The 26,229-nt window shown below is 45.3% G+C and overlaps 1 protein-coding gene across 1 annotated transcript in view; it reads left to right on the forward strand.

Annotated features, from left to right (window-relative positions):
• Window positions 1–478: 478 nt before the first annotated feature.
• CPAMD8 (C3 and PZP like alpha-2-macroglobulin domain containing 8) overlaps window positions 479–26,229 on the forward strand; it is a gene marked incomplete at both ends in the record, with an annotated part of 65,267 nt that continues 39,516 nt past the window's right edge. The window contains 21 exons of the mRNA XM_084221341.1: window positions 479–567; window positions 2,789–2,940; window positions 4,062–4,084; window positions 4,977–5,142; window positions 5,264–5,316; window positions 5,878–5,895; window positions 6,853–6,907; window positions 7,049–7,162; window positions 8,156–8,240; window positions 8,515–8,623; window positions 10,658–10,885; window positions 11,023–11,193; window positions 11,561–11,689; window positions 14,574–14,763; window positions 15,898–16,070; window positions 16,185–16,334; window positions 16,437–16,598; window positions 19,357–19,499; window positions 20,360–20,425; window positions 24,611–24,836; window positions 25,846–25,999. Of these exons, the coding sequence (XP_084077467.1) occupies window positions 479–567; window positions 2,789–2,940; window positions 4,062–4,084; window positions 4,977–5,142; window positions 5,264–5,316; window positions 5,878–5,895; window positions 6,853–6,907; window positions 7,049–7,162; window positions 8,156–8,240; window positions 8,515–8,623; window positions 10,658–10,885; window positions 11,023–11,193; window positions 11,561–11,689; window positions 14,574–14,763; window positions 15,898–16,070; window positions 16,185–16,334; window positions 16,437–16,598; window positions 19,357–19,499; window positions 20,360–20,425; window positions 24,611–24,836; window positions 25,846–25,999 (2,656 nt within the window). The remainder of the gene's footprint in view (window positions 568–2,788; window positions 2,941–4,061; window positions 4,085–4,976; window positions 5,143–5,263; window positions 5,317–5,877; window positions 5,896–6,852; window positions 6,908–7,048; window positions 7,163–8,155; window positions 8,241–8,514; window positions 8,624–10,657; window positions 10,886–11,022; window positions 11,194–11,560; window positions 11,690–14,573; window positions 14,764–15,897; window positions 16,071–16,184; window positions 16,335–16,436; window positions 16,599–19,356; window positions 19,500–20,359; window positions 20,426–24,610; window positions 24,837–25,845; window positions 26,000–26,229) is intronic.

The following is a 26,229-nucleotide window of genomic DNA, read 5'->3' on the forward strand; positions in this document are numbered from 1 at the left end:
GTTACCGGGACTGCACCGTGCCGGGGCTGCCGTGCCCCGGTCCTGCTCCCCGGGACTTCGGCTTTCGCAGCTCCCATCTGTGGAGCTCATGAGGAAGGCGAGGAGCCCGAGCAGCGCTCCCGGGGCCGTTGGGGCTCGGGCGGAGGCGGGCGGAGGTGCGGAGCGGCCGGGGCCGGGCTCGGCGCACCTGGGGCCGGGCGGGGCGGCGGGCGGGGCGCGGCCCCCTCCCCTCGTCCCCTCCCCGGTGGCGCTGTCAGGAGCGGGCGGGGAGCCGCAGACAAAGAGCCGGGGCCGGAGCCGAGCGGGCACCGGGGCCAGGAGGGGGCGGCCCGGGGGCGGGGACGCGGCGGGGGCGGCGGCCAGAGGCACCGGGGAGCCGAGCCCGGGCGCGGGGCGGCGGAGCCTCGGGCTGCGCTCGCCGGGAACAAAAGGCTCCTGCTGCCCGCGCACGGCGCCGTGGCCCGGGCTCCCCGGCACCATGTCCGGCTGCGAGCCCCGCCGCGCCCGGGCGCTGCTGCTGCTGTTCGCCCTCTGCAGCCTGAGCGCTGCCCAGCCCCGCCAGCGCCAGTAAGTACCGGGGACCCCGCGGCAGCATCCCTGCGCAGGGCGGCGGGGGGAGAAGCGGCTCTGCCCGGCCACGGCTCCGCGGGGTTCAGCAGCCGCGGAACAAAGCCCGCGGGGCGGCCAGAGGGGTCGCGGATGGAGCGCGGCGGTTCCCGGCTCTGCCCGGCGGTTCCCGGCTGTCCCCGGCGGTGCCCGGGAGGAGCGGCCGGGAGGAGGAGAGAGCTCCCGTGCCATACCTGCCTGCAGCTGCCCCGGGGAGCGGAGCTTTTATCTGCCAGCAGTTATTTAAGGAATCCGCCTGCTGCGGTGCTGGGGGTGGTTGAAGGTAGCGCTGGGCGCTCCTGAGCGGCGTGTGAAGATTTTTATATCTTTTTTTTGTGGGAAAGATCAGCCGGGGAGAAAGTGCGGGGAAAGTTCTCTGACTGTTAGGAAGTGAATCCGCAGCTCTTCACCAGCAGGTTTAGGTTAATTTTGATTAAGGTTTGCTTTGTTCTTTATCCCTGGCTTGTTATAGCCCGACAGCATCGTGAATAGCTGCATTAACTGAGTGCCATGGAGAACTTATTCTCATTTGCTTACTAGAAAATATTTCACGTCCTGCCAAGTTTTGGTGTAACCTGACAGAGCTGTTACTTAAAAGTGTTTAAAGGATCTGTCCAGTCCCTGTCAAGTTAACTCTTTGATTGCCAAATCCAATATTTCATTTTCAAATGCCACTTATTAAGTGATTTAAATGATTGTATCAAGGGACTGATACTTCAGAAGGAGTTTCAGCAATTCGGAACAATGTGAGTACATGTGCTTCACATATGGCACTGCAGCGCTGGGCTCATGACAGTTTAAATCTGATCATTTCATCCTGAGTGCAGCTGGTACTCTTTCTCCCTCTGCAGCTAAATCAGCTATCTCTCTTACCCACGATTTCAGGCTCAGTAGTAACTTTTTATTGTTATTTATTACCATTCTGATGAATTTTCAAACCTGGCAGCCATAAGGTTTTGAATCTGGAAGTACCCCGTGCAATTTAACTCAAATGCCACAGAGTTCTGAACTTCCTTTGGGGGTAATGGGATCTCCATGGCAATGAGGCCTGCTGAGAGAGGAACATGGGCTTGGAATTTGATAAAAGATTACTTGGGGGCTGTAAAACACCATCATCCTCATCCCAAAGTGATAATTAATCATGAGCTAAAGCAACCTGACTCATGGGACTGTAGAAAGGCACGGGCTGAGAAATTTGGCTTGAAAAGGCATCTGAGGAATTGCCTCTTGTTTTAAAAAAAATCCTTTTGGGTAGGGAAGAAACCCCAGAAAGGTGTGTCATGAAGAGAATATAAATGTGTTGCTTCCAGCCCAGTGCATCAAAGAGCTCAGAGCCTGCAATGCTTTTAGCTGACAAGTTCATGGCACGGTGCCATTCAGAGAGGAGTGGTGCAGATTCCATTCAGAAACTCTCACATTGCAGCATCTATGGGAGGTCGTTTTGGGTGGCTTTAAAGCTCTCTGTGTGCCTCCTAAAATAATGGCTTTTGTAAACTTGCAGGGTCGAATTGTTTGAACAAGAATGTGGTAGTAGAGCTGGGAATTCGAGCTCAGTTTTGTAGCTGCAGTTTCTGGGCTGCTTCTGTAGAAACTGCAGGGTCAGGTGTGTTACATGCCTTGAGCCTGACATTTAGAAAGCTCCAAAAATCAGCTCTGAGTCCTTGCACTTCTCCTATATGAAGCTGAACTGTGAAAATGGAGCCATATGACTGAATCAAAAATGTCTAAAATGTTTTGAAGAAAGCATTGGCTACAAAGCTCTATGAGAGGTTCAGGTGCCTCCTTACTCCTTCATGAACTTCAACTCTTTTATGATTAGCTGGTTGCACATTTAGTTTGTTACATATAGCAGATAAATGAAGGGGGTTTCATTAATTTATTCACTTGAATATGAATTTATTATTATAGATGCAATAAACATTGATATATTACTGATTTTATTTAAATCTTAAGGATTTGCAAGCTATTTCTAGCCACTTAGGCTCTGTTCATTTATACAATAGATTATATTTATACATTAGATACAGGCTTAGACTGCTGGTGACAACAAATGTGACCCTACAGGGGCAAATACATCACAGAGTATTTGTTCTTTTCCTTTTGCTCCACAAGAAGTGTCTCACAAATGGGGACATTCCTTGTGGCTGTGCCTTGACTGACCCCTTCCAATTGTGCTCCTCAGGGGTTATTTGATTGCAGCACCTTCTGTTTTCCGCTCTGGGGTGGAGGAAGCCATAAGTGTGACCATCTTCAACTCTGCCAAGGAGACCACGGTGCAGATCCAGCTGGTGGTCAAAGGAGAGGCGGTGTCACGGAGCCACGGGACAGTGCTGGGTGAGCTCTGAGCACTGAGTGATGAGCTGAGGTGCTGTGGGAGCACCTTGGTATCTCCTAAAGAATTGCTTTAGGTGATAATGGAATCAAACAAATTGATTTGCTGCTGCTGCACCTTCTCTGGGGATTGTGTAATGTGGTTTTGATCTCAAACACTTTGATAACTTTGGAAGACCAAGACATCCAGAGACCAAATATAACTGATATTCTAGAGTTTTATAGTGATTATACTTCCTTTTGATACCTGAATATTTATCAGTGAATATTTTTAAGAAAAACAAAAAATCTACATCATCATCATCAATTTCTTCTCTCCAAAATGAGTTCTGGGAACACAATCTCCCCATCTTCAGGACTGGGTGTTGCTGAGAGAGGTGGTAATGTTTGTGTAGTTGGATAAATCTTTAAAATCCAAGCTAGATCCCTCTGTCTGTGAGTAAAAGCAATGTGATCTGATAATATCCAACTTAACCCTGGGTGAATTTACAGTGGTGACAGTGAAGTGCAGCAGCTCTGTGGTACCACTGTCAGTAGAGCTGGAAGCTGCAGTGTAGTCAAGGCAATCAGGCTCTTTAACCCTCATGTTTTAACCCTTCTGTATGTTAAAACTGGGAGTTTTATGAAAGCCATTCCATTTCTTGGAACAGTTTGTCTCTGGTTGTGTCCTCCCCTTGATGTCTTTGAAAGTGGCTGACAATTGCAAAGCAATTCAAAGGGAGTGATGCTGACACATGTGGACAGCAAATGCTCCAGAGAACTCCTAGGTATGGCAGTGTCCAGCAATCCAAACAGATCCCATGAGTGTTTGTTTTGAGAATTATTTAAGTCCCAAAAGAGGCCAGGTCCTTTTCAGAGCAAAACAATTCAACAGAGCACTTTGCAATTTAAGTTGGGCAAAAGTTGTAAATAAATGTGAACTAGGTTTATTTTGGAGAGCTCTTCTGGGTCTGACTTATTCACCCTGCAGACAGTGCAGGAAAATTATCTCAGGTAAAATCACAACTAAGGGATACTGCAGGGAGCAGCTCCCTGGTGTGGGGTCTTCCTTCACTCAGCTGCCAAGATCTAAAATCTTGGTGCTTACCTTGAGAATAACTCCCTCTCTCTCTCTCATATTTTAGGTAAAGGAACAATTAAGCTGAAGGTGAGTATCAATATTTTAAATGTTTTTGGTGAACATATAAGGGACTTCCCTCAGCCACACCAAGCATTGCTCTCTGGCACAAATAAATGTCACAATCTGGGGCACACACTGAGGAGGACACAGCCACCACGAGGAAAGGTGGAGAGTGAGAACAACAAAGCTCAGCCCATCACAGCTCACCTTTACACCACTGAGGAAATCAGAAATCAGTGGCTCGTGGTTCCATATAGATTTCTGTGCTGGGGTTATTTTATAAGAATGGCAGTACAGAATTCTGTGTGGGGGTTATAACTTCAAATGTTGGCAAAATGGAGCTGGACTAGAAGAACAAGCCCTTAAAAGTGTGGGGTTTTGGTAAAGTTTCTTAACTTAGGACTTTATTTGGGCTTGTCATCTTTGGGATGTTAAAGGGGGGTGGTGGAACAAAATATTCAACTGTGATCTGCATCTGGAATGGTATCAGATTTTTTATTTTGTCACTTTTAATCTGAAGCAATTTTAAAGTACTTATTTCTCTGAGCAGATGGTTGAACATGTTCATGCATGCCCTTTTTGTTTTGGGGGCTTTTTTGTGTTGCTCATTGGATTGGTTTCCCCACATAACACACTTCTGTACTGGGAGCTGCCTGTGTAGATCATGGATAAACCATCACTCTGCTTGAGTGATAAAGGGCAGAAGAGAATTTCCTGCCCTGTTTCAGCATGAATTCACTTCTTTAAAGTGTATATATTGCAGAAAACCTATTATATCCTTAATTTTCCTTTCACTACTAACACAGATTTACACCAAAACACAGCAGGTGCCTCTTCTTGCTCTCTTCAGTGTCACTTACATTCCCCAGAAGCTCAGAGGTTTTTCTGTGTGCTCCTCACCTCCTGGGGTGTTTTTTAGGTGCCTTCTGGGCTTCGTGGACAAGCACACCTGAAGGTTTGGGGCAACAGGCACCTGGCAGAGGAAGGGTACATCTTCCACAACTACACCACAGTCACCATTGACAGCAAGGGCTCCTCAGTGTTCATCCAGACTGACAAACCTGTCTACAAACCCAAGCAGAAAGGTAAAGTCATCCTGGACCATTTGCCAGATGCTGGGGCTGCTTTCAAGGGGAGTTTTAGGCTGAGCTCTTCTGTTCAGTCTCAGCTCTGGTGAGTGATAATTTCCCTCTCTTCCTTTTTTAGTGTTGATAAATCTCTTCATGGTGACTTCTGACCTGAGGCCAGTCAATGACAGGGTAAAGAAATCTGTTTTCTTTCACACTCTGCAATATGATGGAATACTTGCATTTTATTCAAATAATTGAGAATTATTTAAGTCCCAAAAGAGGCCAGGTTCTTTTTAGAGCAAAACAATTCAGCAGGCACAGGCTGCCCTGTGCTGGAAGCTCAGCCTTGGGGGTGCTTTCCAATGCACTTATGCAGAAACAGAATTGGATTTTGTGCATAGCTTGTGACAGCTTGTTTTATTTGTAATTAAGCTTTTTTCACTTGGTTATATTCCTATTGGAGGTGAATACAAACTTTTGGAGTGCTGGCAAATAGGAGGCAGCTCTGCCAGAGCAGAGACAAGAATTTTTCAGAGACTTGCACCTTATTTAGGTAGTGCACAGAAATGCAAATTGTCACTTTTCCAGATAGCTCTCTGAATTAAAAGTGTGTTTCTCAGGCTACTCTTAGCAAAGATGTTCAAACTCTGTCACTTTGGGTCTCACACTCTGCTTATGTTGGCTCAACACTTCATCACAAAAAGCAGAAAGTTGTTTCATAAAGCCTTTTACTTTTCTTTTTTCTTTCAGATTGAAGCTTATGTGGTGGTGAGTATCTGTGTGCCCTTCTAGCACCTTCCTGTAGAGGTACAAGGTTTGTGTAGCATTTAAAGGAACAAATTTCTGCTTTTCCTGTCCATAATGGCCATTCCCAGACCTGACCAATGCAATTCTCAGTCCCTGTGTCTTTATCTGATCTCTGTGCCTCTGGTTTTTTGCCATCACCAGCAAATATCCCTGTTTCCTATTTCAGTTTCAGAAATTCATTCCCATTTTGCAGCCTGAGAAGAACTGGCTTGATTCACTGGGATTTACAACTGTGACAGCCCCACTCCCTCTCCCTTCTTTTCACTCCAATCCTTCATGTGCTGGGCTGGCAGAGCAGGGCCAGCCTCATCTCTGCTCCCAAACAGGGATAGTGGAGAGCAGAAATTCATGGAAAGGAAGGGGATCTCCTGTCCTCTTCCTCATGAGCTGAAAGAGAGGTTCCCTCTGTGTTTAGGTTTTGGGATTTTGGTTTTGGGTTTGGTTTTTTTTTTTTTGGTAGGTTGGTTTTTGTGGTGGGTTTTTTGGGTTTTCTTGTTGTTTTTTCATGTGCTTACCTGTCAGAAAGCAGAAGGATTCATTCTTGTTGAAGATTTAATGCTGACAAAACCAGCAGGATTCCTTTCATCTGGGTTTTTTCAGCCAAAATTTGTCTTTCTGCTTGTACAGCTCCCTTTAGGAATGAGGTCAGTTCATCCCACCCAGGGCTGGTGTCCTAAGGCAGGGGGAAGATCTGCTTGACAGCATTCACTTGTGTGCATTGCTTACAGGACAGAGCTCTTAAATAACTCCAGAAGGCAAATACCCCTGGTGTAAGGAATTCTTGGGACATTTTTGACAGTCATTGGTTACATTTGAGCTCTCAGAGAGGTGTGTGTGTGACAAAAGGAAGTTCTTTGTTGCAGACTGAGTTCAGTGCATGAGTGATGCTCATTTTCTCCCCCCTGAACCTCCCTGCAGGATCCCCGGGGCTCTCGGATGATAGAATGGAATAACTTGAAGCCATTTTGTTGTGGTAAATTCCAGATTATTTATTTTTATTTTCCTCTGTGTACTGTAATTTGCCTTTGCTTCTGCTTTCACTGAGTGGTGTTCAGTGAGGCTTGGCAAGGGCTGGAGAGTGACAGAGTGCAGAGAGTGTTGTTTTCTCTTTCAGGCATTGTCAATATGACTTTTCCCCTGTCTGATCAGCCAGTGTTTGGGGAATGGCTCATCTTTGCTGAGATGCAGGGGCACACTTACAACAAATCCTTTGAGGTGCAGAAATATGGTGAGTGACCAGATGCACTTGGAAGAACAGAACACTGAGAAATGCTTTCACTTGAGATGAAACACCTGAAACACTGCCATGAGGGAAAATTCCTTAGAGCCATGCATTTCAGGGGTGCAGGCATTGCTAACTGGGAGATTTGCTGAGGTCACCTTGCCAAGGTGGTTTTGGTTTGTTGCTGTTGTTGATTGTCCTGGTTTGAACAGACAGGTGTCTGTTAAGGAAGGCAGGAGCCTCCCCTGAAATGGAAAATGCAAACCCCCTCCCTCTGAATTATTATAATTTTGAAATGAAAAGGCCTTTAGGCAAAGATATGGGAATAGGAATAACTAGGAAAATTAAAAATACAAATGCAATAGTACAAAAAAGAAAACAAACCACTGCCAGAGTCAGAGCATGCTCTGCCCCCCTGTGTGTCAGGGTGGGGGCACAGCCCCATCCCAGGGGGGCTCAGCCCTCCTGCAGTGCCAGCTGTGGCTCTGCTGCAGCAGGATCCTGCACAAGGGGGGAGTTTTCCTCTGCAGCTCCAGGGCTGCTGGAGATGGGCCTGCTCTCCCTCTGGGAATGCAGGGCAGGAGAAAGCTGCTCCTCTGGGAATGCAGGGGGCAAAGGCTGCTGTGCTGTTCCAGGGCAGATTGTATCCAGGTAGGAATGCTTGGCTCCTGCCCTGGGCACAGCATCTCCCCATGGGATGATGGAATTTGATCAGCCCTGCAGGGACACTCAGTGGCCATGGACAGAGGAGATCTCCTGGAGGGAGGATTGGCTGTGGGAGAGATAAAGAAAACTGCCCCATGAACAGAGAGAACTGCCCCAGCTCTGACAGATGGGAACAGAACACACACCCCATTTCCAACCTAATTGATTGACCCTCTGCTGGATATTACCCTGATAAACCAGAGCCAGCTCCTGTCAGAGCTCTGGGGACTTTTGCTATAAGCTGGCCAATGAGATGTGCTTGGAAAGATTCTGCTTTATTTCTTTTCATTGTAGTGTTGCCAAAGTTTGAGCTGCTGATCGATCCCCCTCGCTACATCCGTGACCTCTCCCTGTGTGAGAAAGGAACTGTCCATGCCAGGTAGGAACAGGTCCCAAACCAAGTTTCACTGCTGAGGGTTGTAGTGCACTCACTGCAGCTTGGATCCCACCTGCTGCTGACTTTTCAGGTGATTTCTAATCATCAGCAGCAGCTTTCTGATGTGAGAGCCTTCAAAACCATGGTAAAAATAACAATCTGGAGAACTTCCTGTGGTAATGTTTTCTAGATGTGCAGCTGACATGGTAATTGTCTTTATACAACCAGAGGAACAGAAACCAGCTGGAAGTTATTAATCATCTCCTTTGCATTTCAGATACACGTTTGGCAAACCAGTGACAGGGAAGTTAATTGTCAATATGACTATAAATGGTGTGGGGTACTACAGACATGAAGTGGGACACCCTGTCCTCAAGACCACCCAGGTGAGGGAGACCATGGACTCACCTGTGATAAAATCCCTGATCTGTCTTCTTTAACATTTATCCCACAGCTCTGTTTTGTTGCTGCTGGGAGATCAGAAAATGAAGGAGTAGTTATTATAACGGATGTCATTTCTTATTTTTACATGGTATGTTTATGATTTTACATATTAGGAGGAGGCTCTTTTCCCAAAGGCTGTCCAGACTCCACAGGGAATGATCCCAGCCCCAAGGCTGCCAGAGCTGCAGGAGCTCTCAGGGCTGCTCAGGGTGGGGGTGTTGGGGTGGCTGTGCAGGGACAGGGGCTGCACTGATCATCCCTGAGGTCCCTTCCAGCTCCGAGGTTTGGTGGGATAAGAATTTGTTGGCATAATTTTAATCTGTTTTAAGAGCATGTGGAGCTGAGGAGAGCAGGACCTGAGGTGATAGAGTTAGTCCAGACCATGGCTAAGGGAGGAAAATGAAACTCCCTTTTCCTTTTTCCCTCCCCCTTTTCCTTTTTCCCTCCCCCTTTTCCTTTTTCCCTCCCCCTTTTCCTTTTTCCCTCCCCCTTTTCCTTTTTCCCTCCCCCTTTTCCTTTTTCCTTCCTTTTTGTCACAGACACATTTTATGAAAAATCCTTTTGTTAGGGTCTTTTCTCCTGAGAAGCCTCAGAAACGAAATGTAGGCAATAATTATCTGCTGCTGTGGAATGCAACAGGTGCATCTTTGATTGGTTTTCATGTGGTTGTTTTTAATTAATGGCCAATCCCAGTCCAGCTGGCTCAGACTCTCTGGTCAGTCACAAGATTTTATTATCATTCCATTCCTTTCTATTCCTTTCAAGCCTTTCGATGAAATCCTTTTTCTATTCTTTTAGTATAGTTTATAATTTCCTTTTAATATAATATATATATAAAAAAATAATAAATCAGCCTTCTGAAACATGGAGTCAAGATTTTCCTCTCTTCCCTCATCCTGGGACCCCTGTGAACACCATCACGTTTGGTGACCCCGAGTGAGGAACATTCCCTTTCCCCTTTCTTCTTTTTTCCCCTTTCCCCTTTCTTCTTTTTTCCCCTTTCCCCTTTCTTCTTTTTTCCCCTTTCCCCTTTCTTCTTTTTTCCCCTTTCCCCTTTCTTCTTTTTTCCCCTTTCCCCTTTCTTCTTTTTTCCCCTTTCCCCTTTCTTCTTTTTTCCCCTTTCCCCTTTCTTCTTTTTTCCCCTTTCCCCTTTCTTCTTTTTTCCCCTTTCCCCTTTCTTCTTTTTTCCCCTTTCCCCTTTCTTCTTTTTTCCCCTTTCCCCTTTCTTCTTTTTTCCCCTTTCCCCTTTCTTCTTTTTTCCCCTTTCCCCTTTCTTCTTTTTTCCCCTTTCCCCTTTCTTCTTTTTTCCCCTTTCCCCTTTCTTCTTTTTTCCCCTTTCCCCTTTCTTCTTTTTTCCCCTTTCCCCTTTCTTCTTTTTTCCCCTTTCCCCTTTCTTCTTTTTTCCCCTTTCCCCTTTCTTCTTTTTTCCCCTTTCCCCTTTCTTCTTTTTTCCCCTTTCCCCTTTCTTCTTTTTTCCCCTTTCCCCTTTCTTCTTTTTTCCCCTTTCCCCTTTCTTCTTTTTTCCCCTTTCCCCTTTCTTCTTTTTTCCCCTTTCCCCTTTCTTCTTTTTTCCCCTTTCCCCTTTCTTCTTTTTTCCCCTTTTCCTTTTCTTGTCTTTTCCCCTTTTCCTTTTCTTGTCTTTTCCCTTTCCCCTTTCTTCTTTTTTTCCCTTTCCCCTTTCTTCTTTTTTTCCCTTTCCCTTTTCTTCTCTTTTCCCCCCTTTCCCTTTTCTTCTCTTTTCCCCCCTTTCCCTTTTCTTCTCTTTTCCCCCCTTTCCCCTTTCTTTCTTTTTTCCCCGTTTCCCTTTTTTCCCCTTTCCCCTCTCTTTCTTTTTTCCCCCTCTCTTTCTTTTTTCCCCCTTCCTTTCCCTTCCATCCCAACCCTCCCCAAGCCCCGCTGCCCACCCCTCAGCGCTGTAGCCGTGTTTGCTGTGTGTGTGTGGATGTGCCAACCCCTCCCTTGTGTGCCCCACCCAGATCGATGGCTCAGCCCAGTTCGAGGTGTGTGTCAGGGACATGATGCCAGCAGATGTCCCCGAGCACTTCAGAGGCACAGTCAACATCTGGGCCACGGTGATCAGCTCTGATGGCAGCAAGCAGGTGACCTTTGATGACTCCACACCCGTGCAGAAGCAGCTGATTGATATCAAGTACTCCAAGGACACCAGGAAACAGTTCAAACCTGGGCTGCCTTACAAAGGCAAGGTGAGATTTAAGAATAATCCCATTTTTAATGGTGGTGGGTATTAATAATACTGATTTAAGTTGATCCTAGTGATTTTCCCCACCTGGAATTGCTGATAATGTCAAGCTAACTGTTCTATAAATGCCCCACTGTGCAGGTAGAGGTCACTTACCCTGATGGAAGCCCAGCTGACAGAGTCACCATCCGAATTAAAGCTGAGCTCACACCAAAGGACAATGTTTACACAAGTGAACTGGTCTCAAGGAATGGCCTGGTGGAGTTTGAAATCCCCTCCATCCCCACAGCTGCCCAATATGTCTGGTTGGAGGTGGGTAAAAGCTCCTTATAGGATTAGCAGGCTTTAATGTAACTAATCTTGTCAAACCTGCACTTTACAAACCAGTGCTACAAACAGGAAATCGGTGCCTTTTAGCTTCAGCTTCTGGATTTCAACACAGCAAACACTGGTTTGTTTCCTGCTGCCAAGGGAACTGATGTTGATAACCACCATGAAAAGATGCTCCTCCAAATACACCTTCACATGGGAGTAGGGGTCCAATATTTGGGGAGTAAAGATGTCAAGAGATGAAAGGTGAAAGGCATAAAATGGGAGAAAAGAGTAGAGATTAAGAAAGACCAAAATGAGCTTTCTATGCATAACACTGATGTAACTTTTTTTGTTGTTTTTTTTTAAGACCAAAGTGACAGCAATTGATGGGAAGCCCTCTGGGGATCAGTATCTGCCCAACTACTTGTCCATCAGCAGCTGGTACTCACCCAGCAAGTGTCACATCCAGCTCCAGGCACCAGATAAACCTTTCCAGGTGGGTTGACTTCACCTTCCATCGTGGAAATGAAATAAAATCCACTGCATTGCTTGGCTTAAAGCACTTTGCTCTCATTCAAGATTTCTGGACATTGCTGATTCTGGGATCTTGAGCTGTTTCCACCACACAGGATGAAGGAGCTGCACTTGAGCCACCAAATAATTGTTGAATGTGGTGCTAAACACAACAGATCCTCAAAATCCACCCTTTCTCACCTCAAATCCAACCCTTTCTGTTCAGAGGGGGTGGGTACAGGCCTGGAAAACTTCAGGATTTTCACATTTGAATGTGTTTTCTGTGCCTGAGTAATGCTCAGGCATGGATTGCTTGCTGAAAATGATTGGAAGTGATGTTAGTGGGAGTGGCTGAGTTACTAAAGACCAAAATTATGGCTGTGTAGTCTCACTGGAACTTCCAGTTTAAATCTCAGCTGGATCTGCTCAATCTTCCAGTTATGGAGCTCTGAACATGATTGCTTTGTCTTCTTTGGTAGGGTTTGTAGGAGCCTCTCTAAAAATGTAGTCCTGCCCTATAAAAGTTGTTGTGATCCCTCTCCTAGAGAAAAGATCTGATTTAACCATGGTTCCTGTTGCATAATGTTTTCTGAGAGTTGTTCAGGGTTTCTTCTTACCCAAGAAAGTGTTCTGAAGGTCTGTGGAAAAAAAAAAAATTGGGTTTTGGCCATAAGCACACTGAGATTTGTTATCAGCAGGTCTGTGAGGTTGGTTTCAGATTCTTTGTATCCAAATAAGAGCATTTTTTTTTAATCATTGCATTTCATGGAAGTTTAATGGCTAATTAATCTTTTACAAGTTTCCTGAGGTATGGAAAGGGGATTATACACTGCTAATCTGAACACATTGTTCTTATTATAACCTGATTAGAACTAATTCTTCTGTGGGAAAGCTTGGAGCTGCTTGACCAGCTGATGTGGGAACTATTCCCATGCATTGCCAGCTCTTACTGGGTGTTCCAATTAGCTACATTCATTTTTTAATGAATTGTTTCATCATTTGCACTGGGGAATTCTTAATACTTCAAATATTTGATGTCACGAGGCACCTCTTGGACTCTGTGGCATTCTCACTGTGTTTAAGCACCAGCAGCTCCACTTCTGCCCTTTTGGTTGGTGCCATGTGTGCATTCTGCAGGGAGAGCACTTGGAGCTGAAAAAGAGAGGTTTTCCAGAACATTCCTTTGGGAATTTTCTAAGCCTGGATGGTTTTATTTGGGAACTGCTGTGCTTTAAATGGCAGGAGGGTGAGGAGGGGAAGGTGCTGAGGAAATCCTGCTGACCACAAGTGTCAGCCCCTCCTCAGATGCCAGGAGGAAGGAGTTTGTGTTCCTAGGGAGGTCTGCTGCTCCTCAGGGTGATTGATCCCATGGCTGGGTCTGTTCTGTTGGGAATTTGGGGGATTTTGTTTTGGGGGTGTTCAGTACTCACTGAGCCCCTCTGGGTGCAGAGTTCCAGGTGTGCTGCTCTGGAACCTATTGCAGGTATCAGATGAGCTACCCAGACTAAAAAAAAGCAGATTTCTTCTCATTTATTTGTGTGTTTGACACCTCCCTGAGTGCCCAACTTACAAATTGTTGTCAAGACTTTGTGTAATTTGACAGCATTTTCCCTCAGATCTCTTCCCAGTCATTTCAGGCTGATGTTTGAATTGGTGTTTGCCAATGGATGTGATCACAATTAAACTGCAAAAACTATCAAACACAAATCTCTTCCCACCCCCAACCCAACTCTTTCCTTTTTTGGGCTGGGCTACTGAAGGGGTTTCTAAAATTCAACCAATTCTGACAGCTGCTCTGTGCCAAAAGGCTTAACTTCCAGGATTCCAGAGATTCCTTTATTGTTCCATTAATGCATACAGCCCCCAGCTCAGTCTCCTGTAGATTTGCAGGGAGTGGAGAGCTGAACACAGGCCCCTTCTTAGTGTGGAAAAAGTCCCTGAGAACAGTGCTAATGTAATAATACAACAACATTCTTCCTCCTTCTTCCTCCTTCTTCCTCCTTCTTCCTCCTTCTTCCTCCTTCTTCCTCCTTCTTCCTCCTTCTTCCTCCTTCTTCCTCCTTCTTCCTCCTTCTTCCTCCTTCTTCCTCCTTCTTCCTCCTTCTTCCTCCTTCTTCCTCCTTCTTCCTCCTTCTTCCTCCTTCTTCCTCCTTCTTCCTCCTTCTTCCTCCTTCTTCCTCCTTCTTCCTCCTTCTTCCTCCTTCTTCCTCCTTCTTCCTCCTTCTTCCTCCTTCTTCCTCCTTCTTCCTCCTTCTTCCTCCTTCTTCCTCCTTCTTCCTCCTTCTTCCTCCTTCTTCCTCCTTCTTCCTCCTTCTTCCTCCTTCTTCCTCCTTCTTCCTCCTTCTTCCTCCTTCTTCCTCCTTCTTCCTCCTTCTTCCTCCTTCTTCCTCCTTCTTCCTCCTTCTTCCTCCTTCTTCCTCCTTCTTCCTCCTTCTTCCTCCTTCTTCCTCCTTCTTCCTCCTTCTTCCTCCTTCTTCCTCCTTCTTCCTCCTTCTTCCTCCTTCTTCCTCCTTCTTCCTCCTTCTTCCTCCTTCTTCCTCCTTCTTCCTCCTTCTTCCTCCTTCTTCCTCCTTCTTCCTCCTTCTTCCTCCTTCTTCCTCCTTCTTCCTCCTTCTTCCTCCTTCTTCCTCCTTCTTCCTCCTTCTTCCTCCTTCTTCCTCCTTCTTCCTCCTTCTTCCTCCTTCTTCCTCCTTCTTCCTCCTTCTTCCTTCTTCTTCTTTTTTTTTTTTAATGCACTTTTCAATGCCCCCATTTGTTAGGAGAGGGCTCACCCCTCCTGTGGCCTGGAACCCAAGCAGGTTCCTGTGCTTTATCACCCCAAAACTCCTAACAGAGCAAATCTTTGGCTTTTCTGTCCCTGCCTGCAGGTGGGAGAGGAGGCCTGGATTGCAGTGAAATCCACCTGTCCTTGCAACTTCACTCTGCATTACGAGGTGGCCTCACGAGGGAACATTGTCCTGTCGGGGCTGCAGCCCAGCAATGTCACCCAGCAGAGGAGCAAAAGAGCCACCACAGCCCTGGACAAGAACATTGACCTCACACATTTCCCAGGAACAGGTAGGCAGCACCAGAAAAACAACCTTTCCACACCCTTTTTTTAAATGTGACACTCCTTAAAGAATATTTGTGCAAGAAAAAGAGTGAAATCCATTGCCCTCGGGCATGTAAAAAAGTTCTCCAAGAGGGGCAACTCTTGAAAAGTTTCCTTTGGTCTTTCTGAAGTCTTTCTCAGATGAGGAAAGTCTAATATTTGCTTGGAGTGGAGTGGCAGGGAAGTGTAGGGCAGGGCTGGGGCAGTTGGTTCAATTGGTTGAGTTTAAACTTAGATGGAAAGAGAAAATTCAATGGATTGATGAAGGAGATCACACAGCCCACAGGGGGAAGGGAAATGGAATGGGGACTCCTGCTTTGTACAAGGAGTAAGAGAAACACACAAATCTGGTGGATTTGGGGAGCAGGGGGGTGAAAAATGATGGGGTGGGGAAGATGGATGTAACACCTGCCAAAGGAAAAGTCTGGCTGTCCTGGTAACCGCTGTGGGAGTGACAGGAACCTCCCTCCAGGTACCCAAGCCTCTGGCAAGCAGTAATTTGGGATTTGTGGTGATTCTCTGCACTGAGGGTTTGCTCTGAGCTGTTGCATTCAGGGTTTGCTCAGAGGCTCTGTGGCTGCTCTGGCTCTGGGAGGGTTCCAGGCCAGGTTCTTGGGACTTTGGGCAGCCTGCCCTGGTGAAGGACATCCTCATCCACACAAGTAGAGGATCTTTAAAGGTCCCTTCAACCTAAACCATTCTGTGATTCTATTTAACAGCTCTGCTCTAGAAACTGCACAATCCTTTTTCAGGCTTATTCCTTTTCTCTCATCAGCATTCTCCAGCAATAGATAACATTTTCTGTTTATTTTCAATGCCTTGATAACTTAACTGTGTGTTTCCTTGATTTCATGGCTGGAAAACCACTGAGTAATCCTTCCCTACCCACCTTCTCCATGCTGCTCATTAAATTATGAGTGCTAATCACCTTTCACAGTGAGGAGGAAAAGGGAAAAGATTCTGAACTCAAGAAGGAACAAGGGAAGAATGCAAGTCCTGAGTGGAGAGTTCTGTGCCTGTCAGCACTAGGAGGGGGCAGGAAGGGAGTGACTGGGATAAATAAGGCTATTTTTTTTTTCTCTCCACAATTCCCATTTCAGCACCTCCCAGCACTCCTGCAGCAGAGGTTGAGGTGTGTGTGACCTTCCTGAGGTTCTCTGTCGTTCACTCCATGGCTCCCCTGGGTCGGCTCCTGGTCTACTACGTCAGGGAGAACGGAGAGGGGGTCACAGACAGCCTGCAGTTCACTGTCACCTCCTCCTTTGAGAACCAGGTACTGCAGAGGGAGAGCAGCTGTCTCACTGCTCTTTGGGTTTTGGGACAATCGTGGCCTTTAATGGCATTTCCCTTTAATGGCATTTCCCTTTAATGGCATTTCCCTTCCCAGGTTGCCGTGACGCTCTCGGCCAACGAGACCAGGCCTGGTGACCTCGTGAGCATCAAGGTCAGAGCTGCAAAGGGAAGCTGTGTCTGCATGGCCACAGTGGACAAGAGTGTCTACCTGCTCAAACCAGGCTTCCAGCTGACAGCCAGCCAGGTAGAGCGAGCTGCCAGCACTGATGTCCCCTCCTGACCCCTGTGACCCTCACCCAGCTGGAGGGAGCAGCCCAGGAGAGCAGCCCGTGCCCTTTCCCTGCAGGTGTTCCAGGAGCTGGCAGAGTATGATGTGTCTGATGCTTTTGGAGCTCCAAAGGAAGAAGGGCACTTCTGGTGGCCTGGCATGTCCTCGCGCCGGCGCCGCAGGTCCTCCGTGTTCCCCTGGCACTGGGACATCACCAAGGACGCTCGCTTCGCCTTCACAGTAGGGAGAGCCACCCTCCCTTCTCTCTCCTGTGCTTTCCTGTCTTCATTTTCAGCCCCAGAGCCACCCTCTCTTCTCTCCTGTGCTTTCCTGTCTTCATTTTCAGCCCCAGAGTCACTCTCCCTTCACTCTCCTGTGCTTTAGGAAGAGCCACCCTCTCTTCTCTGTCCTGTGCTTTCCTGTTTTCATTTTCAGCCCCAGAGCCACCCTCCCTTCTCTATTTTCTGCTTTCCTGTCTTCATTTTCAGCCCCATAACCACCCTCCTTTCTCTCTCCTGTGCATTCCTGTCTTCATTTTCAGCCCCATAACCGCCCTCCCTTCTCTCTCCTGTGCTTTCCTGTCTTCATTTTCAGCCCCATAACCGCCCTCCTTTCTCTCTCCTCTGCTTTCATGTCTTCATTTTCAGCTCCAGAGTCATCCTCCCTTCTCTATTTTCTGCTTTTCATGTTTGCAGGATGATTTTCAGCTCCCAAACCAGCCTCCCTTCTCCTTGCAGTGTCTGATTGGTGTTTTCATGTTTTCTGGGGCACTCTCAGGCCCAAAACTACCCTCCATTCTCTCTTCTCTGCTTTCATGTGTTCAGAGGCATTTTCAGCCCCATAACCAGATTCCCTTCTCTCTCCTGTGTCTGTCATTTTTGCAGGGGGAATTTTCAGCTCCAGAGCCATCTTCCCTTATTATTTGTGCTTTTCATGTTTGCAGGGGCAATTTTCAGCTCCAGAACCTTCCTTCCTTCTCTGCAGAGTCTCCTCTGTGCTTTCATGTTTGTGTAGGGTGATTTTCAGCTCCATAACCACTCTCCCTTCTCTCCTTTGGTGCTTTTCATGTTTTCAGAAGCATTTTCAGCCCCATAACCAGCCTCCCTTCTCTTCAGAGTCTCTTTGAAGTTTTCAGGGCAATTTTCAGCCCCATAACCATCCTCCCTTCTCTCTTCTGTGCTTTCATGTTTGCAGGGCATTTTCAGCCTCCCTTCTCTCTGCAGTGTCTCTCTTGTGTGCTTTCATGTTTGTAGGATGATTTTCAGCCCCATAACCATCCTCCCTTCTCTTTTTTCTGTGCTTTCACATTTGCAGGGGCTTTTCAGCCCCATAGACCAGGGGTTTCCCCCACATCAGAGCTGGGTTAGGATGAAAAGTGATTTTTGAGAACAGATGACGCTGTTCTAGCAAAGATATCTGAGAAGCATGGTTTGATTTTTGGCCAATCCAATTTTGGGAGGGGCAGTTGTCCTGCTGGGTGAAGGAATTCATGCTGATGCCCTGGAGAATCAGGCAGGGACCAGAAGGCTCCTCCAGGCAGGGGTGAGCTTGCAGATCTCTTCTCCAGCAGGGAGGGAAGGTGGAATGTGAATCTTTCCTTGTAACCTTTTGGAAATCATTTCAGTTTTTCTTTCCTGCCCTGCTTCTCCCAGCTTCTGTTGCCATCTGCATGAAAGACCTTCATACTCCCTCAATGCTGTATATTTACAGTTAATTGGTGTGTTTCCATAGTTAAATCTGGCCAGATTGTAAAAATCTGATTTCCTTTGATCTGTGCTGTGCATTTGAATCAAATTGAAAGTTGAGCATTTAAAGCAAGTTGGGTTTTTTAAATGTACTCATGCACTAATTCATTTTTTTTTCATTGCTTTGCATACTAACAGTGCAAACCAGTCATTTATAGCTCTTAAGAAAAAAGCTGCTATTTCCATGAGCTTTTTGCTTTGCTTTTGTTTAAAATGGGTGTTCCCTCATCTATTTGAGAAGTTCACCCTTTCAGGCTCTGCTCCCATCCCTTCTTTGCTTTCCACACCACTGCAGGGTGGAACCCCTGCTCCCTGGGACAAGGAGAAGGCTGAGCTGGAAATGTTTCATATTCCTTAATCATCTTCTCCTTCTTGCTCCTCTGAAATGCAGACTGGCCTGGAGAACCAGCTCTGACGTTTGTTCTTTCCCTTTTTGCTGAAAATGGTGATCCTTGCTTCCTCCACATCCCCCAGCTCTTCATTCTTTGGCCTTCCTCTGATTTTAGCTAAATTATTTTATTCTGTAGCCTTAAACCCTCAGAGGCTTTCACACATTCCCCCAATTCCTCAATCTCTTAATTACAAACTCTAAATCCTCATTTTTGCCACTGCTGCTTCTCCCCCTGGGGTCTGAGGATTTTTTTCTCTGATGCAGTTTTTTTGTCCTTACTGAGAGCTGCAAACTCTTGGGGAAAATTTCATTTTTGGGGAGCTGGTGTGAATGCAGGGCTGCACACTTGGTGTGTGCAGAGAACAAAGCTCATCCTGGACAAGGGAATTTAGGGGACAGAGCTGGGAGCTTTCCCTGTGTGAACACTTTTCATTTTGCTTGGCATCCCTGGCAGGACAGAACTGGTGATGCCTGATGCCTGCTCACTGCAGCAGAGCACACTGGAAACTTTTAGGAAGGATAAAGAGGGGGAAAATAAGATTTTTTTTTTTTTTTTACCTGTCACACTTGCCCAGTAATGTTAAATACTGATTTAATGCATTTTCCAAACAGACAAGAGCTTCCTCATAAAGCACCTTCACACTAAAAATCATTTTTACACAAAGCTTTAAAAAAATCCTCAAGATTCCATTGAGATTTCCCTGGTAAACTTTGAAATAGGATTGAGGGATTCTATTTAAAAAATCAATTAATTAATCACATTAAGTTCTTTTTCTTTAATTCTTTTTATTTATTTCTTTTTTTTTTTTTTTTTCTTCCCTTGCTGGTTTTTGTTTTGTGCTGTTGATTTTTCACTGTCTAGGAAACTGGCTTGGTGGTGATGACTGACATAGTCAGCCTGAACCACAGGCAGAATGGAGGGATGTACACAGATGAGGCTGTCCCAGCCTTCCAGCCACACACTGGCACCTTGGTGGCCACCATGCATTCCAAAATAGCTCCAAGGTAACTTTTGGGGTTTCACATCTCTTGTCTGTCATACTCCTGGCTGGGTTTTCTTCTCTATTCTCAGGTTTAGAAAAGGCAAAGGTGGGGAAATTCTTCCAATGGCTTGGTAGATGTAAAAAAAAAAAAATTAACTGACACAGCTTTGTTAAATTTAATTTAATTCTGGAAAAGTGACACATGCAGAGAGTGCTAAATTATCATTTTGAAGAATATTTCTTTGCAATTTGCTGTGGATTTCTTGCAATATTTGCGAGCTGCAGCTGTTTTTGCAGAGTCACTCATTGCTCATGATTTGGACCAGAATGAGGATCTGCAGGAAGGGAAGGCTCTGAAGTACCACAAGTGATGAGGATGATCCTTCCCTCTGCATCCTGAGCTTCCTGGGAGCCTCTCTGAGCAGAGGAACTCCTGGGTTTAGCTGGGAAATTGATAATGAAGTATAACAGGTAGAAACAAGATGATTAAAATTGTTAAAATATCAGAAATCAGGACAATTCCAAGAGCAGGGATGGAGAAGGATGGGATTGCAGGAACTGCTGCTGGAGGTCACGTGCTGCATTTCTTCCCCTTGGTTCCATTTGGTGAAAGAATTTGGGTCACAAACCAATTTTATTGTAAATTCCATTATTTCTGCTGGTTTCAAAGGTTATCTTACTTATACTGCTTTTTAGGTTCTTGTTTCTGCCTGCAGAGTGGGTGTGCACACAAAGGGATTGTTTCAAACCATTTTATTTGTGTTGTTCACTCCTTTGTGAGTCTGCACCAGCCAGAGTCAGCTGATAACTCTGATTTATCACTGACTGCTGGAAATATCTTATTAAAAGAATCAGTTTGCAAGGATTTATTTCTTGTTTCAGCAGAGCAGAGAAGAGGAAAAGAACCTTCTTCCCTGAGACGTGGATTTGGCACTGCCTCAATGTCAGGTATTGGCTTTAATTGTATCCAGAGGGTTGGAAACAAAGCTCTTTACAATCTCATGAGTTACACTGGCATTTTATGATTTTAAATTTTTTTTATTATTATTTTTTCCCTGTATTGTTGTTGTTTTTCTTCATTACCACTTCAGTCTTTGCAGCATTTCCTCTGAAGTGTGTTCCCTGCTTGAAGCTGAACCTGTCAGCTGTGCCCACACTGATTCTCTGTTGATGGCTTTTCTAATTTCACCCTTCTTTCTCTGTCATCTCCTGCAAGAACATCTCCCCCAGACCTCAATCTGCCTCCTCTCAAATCCTCTGGTTTCCTCTGGGTACAGTTGGAACTAAAAAAATAAATCACTAAAGAGACAACTAATCCATCCCACAACAGCACATCTAGGATAATTTGAAGCAATTATTAAAAAGCTTCTCCAGGTTTGCAAGTAAACTTCATCCTTAATAAATGGTTGTAAATTAAATTTGACAGGAACTTGGAGCAAGTATATTCAAATCTGTTCAATTGAGCATGAAATATGCTTTGTAGAAATACACAAAGAATTCCAGAAGTGCCCATTTGGGCCTCAGCAAGCCAGGGCAGTTAATTATAAGTGGGAGAGTGTGGAATAAAAAGTTGCAGATTGCATTTTCTCTACTTCATTTCATTAGAAACAACTGAGGTGGAGCATTCCTTAATTTCCACTCTCTTGAACAGGAAGAATTTTTTTTTTTCTTCTACCATTTATAATATACAATCAAAAAAAAAAAAAAAAAAGAAATTAAAAAAAAAAAGAAACAAAAGCCTAATGTCAACTTCCCAAACCAATTCTAAAAATTCCTAGAGCCTGGCTGGAGGGTCTAATGGCTGGAAATGAGTGTGTACTTTGGCCCTGTGCCCAGAAGAGTAAGTGCCCTCATGTGTGAAAATAATGTTAATGCTGGTTATGGGCTGAAATCCCAGTGGAAAGAACATCAGCTGCAACAAATTGTCCGGTTAAACAGGCTGGAGCTGTGCCAGCCCTGGAGGCAGAGCTGCTCCTCCTGCTCCTCAGGGCTGAGCATCATCAGGGCAGCTGCAGGCCAGGGTGAGCACCAAGTGCCTGCTGGAAAGGAGCTAAAATAACTTTGGCATTTAAGTAAGTTTAGATGGGATATTGGGGAAAAATCTTTCTCTGAAGCCCTGGCAGAGGTTGGCTGCCCCTGGATCCCTGGAGTGCCCAAGGCCAGGCTGGACAGGGCTGGAGCAGCCTGGGACAGTGGGAGGTGTCCCTGCCATGGCCAGATGTTCTCCAAGGCTCCTTCCCACCCAAACCATACCATTGATGCCTTGTGAGGGCTGACCTAGAACAGAGACCAGACAGAGTTAGTTAATAAAGCAGGGATTTGTCAGGACACCTCAATGGATCCACCTTGGGCAGCACCAGAGCCCAGCCAGGGCTGCTCCCAAGATGAACCAAAATGGTCCCAAAATGGACAACAGGTCCCAGGGTCTGTCCCTGGGATCAGTTCTGCTCCATTTGCACCTTGTAGTTCATTGTCCCATTCCAGCCCCAGCCCCTGCAGTCCCACCCTGCTTGTTTTTCTCTCTCCAGCCCACGGGGTTTGTGCTCTTGGGCTGAGATTTGGATCATTTGTCCTTGGTGCCCAGCTGGAGCAGGAATTGTTTTGTCTCCCTGCTCTGTGCACAGAGCTCACCATGCCCTGATATGAAGCCCAGACCCACCCACTAAAGCAGCACAGAATGTGAAAAATAGAAAATCTCAAACCTGAGGCATCAGGGTGACTCCAGGCTCTGACTTCTTCAGGGCATCTCTGATCCTTACAAAGTCTCATCCTGCAAAGAAAAGGTGGGACATGAGCAGGATCAAAGCAGAAGTTCAGGGGAGGGCACTGTGTTCAGCTTCTGTGAATCAGGAGTGGCAGGACAAGGGGCAATGGGGTTGAAACTGAAAGAGAGGAAATTTAGGTTTGATAACCAAAGAAATTCTTTGCTGTCAGGAGGGTGAGCCAAAGGTTTTCCAGAGAAGACGTGCCTGCCTCATCCCTGGCAGTGCCCAAGGCCAGGCTGGACAGGGCTGGGAGCAGCCTGGGACAGTGAAGGTGTCCCTGCCATGGCAGGGGTGGCTCTGGATGGGCTTTGGGGTCCCTTCCAACCCAACCCATTCCATGTTTTTAGGATCCAAGTGCATTTCCCAAAGCTTTTCCCTCTGCAGTTTGAGCTGGGGGAGCCGCGTTCACCAGCCAGTGTTTGCAGTCTGGCTGAACGATAAGAAGCACACTCATCTCCACTTTTTATTGTTTTAATCCTTTCCCTTTTTAATCCAAACACAGAGGTGAGTCCCTGATGAGCTGCCTGAGGGAAACAGCAAAATCTGAAGAGCAAAACTGAATTTCTATTATTATGAAGCATGGAAGAGGATACCAGGTTCTGTGCTATGCACAGAAAAGCTGAACACACAGAGATTTGATTTTTAATAACTCATTTCAGTCCTCACTGAAAGAAAATGATAGCTTTGGAATTTTTCTGAGTCAGTCATTCCAAAACCAAGCAAACCAAAATGTTTCTGAATCAAAACAAGCAGTTGCTGAACTGGATGTTTAGAAGTTTCTCATTTGTCCTTGCATTCAGGCAGAGTCTGCAGTGTGGCAGTGAGTTTCAACAAAACCCACTTTTATTTCATTAGCTGTTCAATCAATTATTGTTGAACTGTTTTTAGCCAGGACTTTGGGATTATTTCCTTTTTTTTTTTAGATTTTGGGGTTTGTTTCAGAGTTTTGTTTAGATTTTTTTTTAACTCTGTGCAGACATTTGCCCCTAAGAAAAGGGACTTGGAAATGAGGCTGTAAATGAAGTTTTTAATCCAGGAAGAATTTGTGATTTGCAGAATAACTATTTGCTTTTCTGCTGCTTATAAATATTAAAAATGAAATACTTGCAGGTCTCAAAACTGATAGAAAGCACAGAGCCTTTTGTAAAGCTCAAATCAAACAATGCTATCTGATAAATCTGCATCTGGAGGGAATTCCCCAAAATATTAGGAATAAAAATATTAGGAAAATTAATCCACAAAGATCAGAGGCTTATGTCCAAAAAGGAGACAGAGGAGTCCTTTGACTTTATTTGAATAAAGGGAGAGGCCATGGGGCATCCCCTGGGATCTCTCAGATTTTTGGAGGATGCAGCCTCCTTTTTATCCCGATTTCCCTTCTCTCTTTCCCCATTTCTGAGGTACTTGAGAGGTTCAGACTTCCCAGAACACCTGATACCAGAGATTTCCCTCTAATGTACAACCCTCCCTTTTAATTTTTCATTCTTATGGAATTTAGGGTTTTTCCCCATTGTTTCTTTCATCTTTCAATGTCTAATTTCATTTCTCAGCAAACCTAAAGTTTATTTGGAAAAGCAAATCTCTTTTTCCATTCATCAGTCACTGGAATCCTTCATCTCCCAGTGCTGGTTTTATCTACCAGCAGCCCCACAGCTTGTTTGGAAAGACAAATCTGCTATTCCTCTCAAAAATCATTTAATTAATGTGATGAACATTAGTGCATGTTGCTTTGGCAGTACCAGCTGTGAAAAAGGCCAATAATTTGTTTTTAAATTTTTTTTAAGTTTAATAGTAATAAAATGGTTATAAAAATAGTAATGTAATTAGAGGAATAATAATTTGGACAATTTGGATTAGACAATATGAGATAATAGAAATTAAGAGTTATGGACAGTCCGGGTACCTTTTTCTGGGCAGCATAAGCCCAAAAAAGGACACATTTAACAGAGGATTAACCCTTAAAAACAATAACCTGTTGCATATTCATACACCTCATCCATGATGCATAAATTCCATTCAAACACAGGATTCTGTCTGGGCAGTTTCAGCTTCTTCCTCTGAATCCTGACAGCATCATCCTGCCCAAGTGAAGTGGGAAGAAGTTCATTTCTCCTGATAATGGGGCAATAAATTCTCTTTCTCTGAAAGATTGAGGTGTCCTGTGGCTGCTATCTCAGTGAGAGTCCTTTCTTTAGGAAGAAAGTATCCTACATAGCATAGTTTCTATTTTAACATTTTGTTATAACCTAAAACTATATTTACCACACTACTTAAGAGAATTAATACAGCACCACTTTCTAACACAACACATATAATATTCATTTGAATATTTACAAAAAGCCAATAAAAATATGCATTTTTCCCACAGCTCAGGGGAAGCCCAGCTGCAGGTGGAGGTGCCTGACTCCATCACCACGTGGATCACCGAGGCTGTGGCTCTGTCTGAGGAGAAGGGGCTGGGCATTGCCAGCCAGACAGAGCTGAGGACCTTCAAACCCTTCTTCATCGACTTCACCCTGCCCTACCACGTCATCAGGGGAGAGCAGACCAAGATCCCCCTCACTGTCTACAACTACCTGCCCCTGTGTGCAGAGGTAAAGCTCAGCCCTCACCTCTCACTGACACATTTTATGGAAAATCTTTTCCTTAGGGCTTTTTCTCCTGATAAGTTGAGGGGCCTCAGAAATGAAATATAAATAATAATTATCTTCTGCTGTGGATGCAACAGGTGCATCTTTGATTGGTCTCATGTGGCTGTTTTTAATTAATGGCCAATCCCAGTCCAGCTGGCTCAGACTCTCTGGTCAGTCACAGGATTTTATTATCATTCCATTCCTTTCTATTCCTTGCTAGCCTTCTGATGAAATCCTTTCTTCTATTCTTTAGTGTAGTTTTAATATAGCATTTTAATATAATATATATCATAAAATAATAAATCAGCCTCCTGAAACGTGGAGCCAAGATTCTTCTCTCTTCCCTTGCAAATTCCCCACTCACCCCTGCCTCAGTTCTGGCCCCTGGTGGGTGAGCTACCTGTCACAGGAGATAAGGTGGCAGCTGACACAGGGCTAAGCTCAGCAGAGATGCTTGGAGAAGATAAATATTGCTTTTTCTTCAACTCAAATAAATGTCATCGCTTGGTTTGGTTTTGGTTTGAAATGCCTGTGGTAGGCTGAAGTGTCTTGCAGCACTTCAGAAAAGCAAATGTTGAAAAAGGCAGGGAAAGGGCACTTGAAAAGACATTTCCCAGTTGGGAATCTCATGCTGAACCAAAAAGAATTTCCCTCATAATCAAAAAGCTGCCAAAAATTGGTCATTTTGAAGGAATTTTTTTTCTCAAGGGAAAAAATCTCCCCGGATGTTTTCTTCTCACACTCCCCATCTGCCCAGCTCCAGAAGCATCTCCCAGAAATACCTGTAGAACTGCTGAGCTGAAAGCACTGCTCTCAGTCAAATCCATGGCTAGAAACTTTAGAAGAATGACCAATCTTCATTCTGTGATTGTTATGAAGAATTCTGTGGGTTTCCCATCATTCCCATCGATCAGTTGGACTTTGTGGCCGATATTATTTCCAATAAATGACATTTCCATATCTTTCACAGGTCCATGTGAAGATTTCTGTCCCAAAAGGCATCAAGTTTGTGGGGCACCCTGGGAAGCACCACCTGACCAGGAAGAAGTGTGTGGCCCCTGGGGAAGCCAAGCCCACCTCCATCGTCCTGTCCTTCAACGAGCTGGGCCTGAGCAACATCACTGGTACTCAAAACAGCTTCTAGGAGGGGTTTTACAAGTGCTTCTTCTTCTTCCTCTCTCAGGAGATAATTCTTGTTTCCCTATTGCCCCAGTTCATTCATTCCACTTGTTGCCAGCTTGGCTTTTCAGCCTCATTTATTGTAGGAACAAATCCCCTGCCTGTGATGCACAGAATGTACAAACAAACATCAGGACGTTCTCTGGTCATCGTTTTTTTGGGTGTGATATTGAGG

This window comes from Fringilla coelebs, assembly GCF_963513975.1.
Source record: "Fringilla coelebs genome assembly, chromosome: 24".
NCBI lineage: Eukaryota > Metazoa > Chordata > Aves > Passeriformes > Fringillidae > Fringilla > Fringilla coelebs.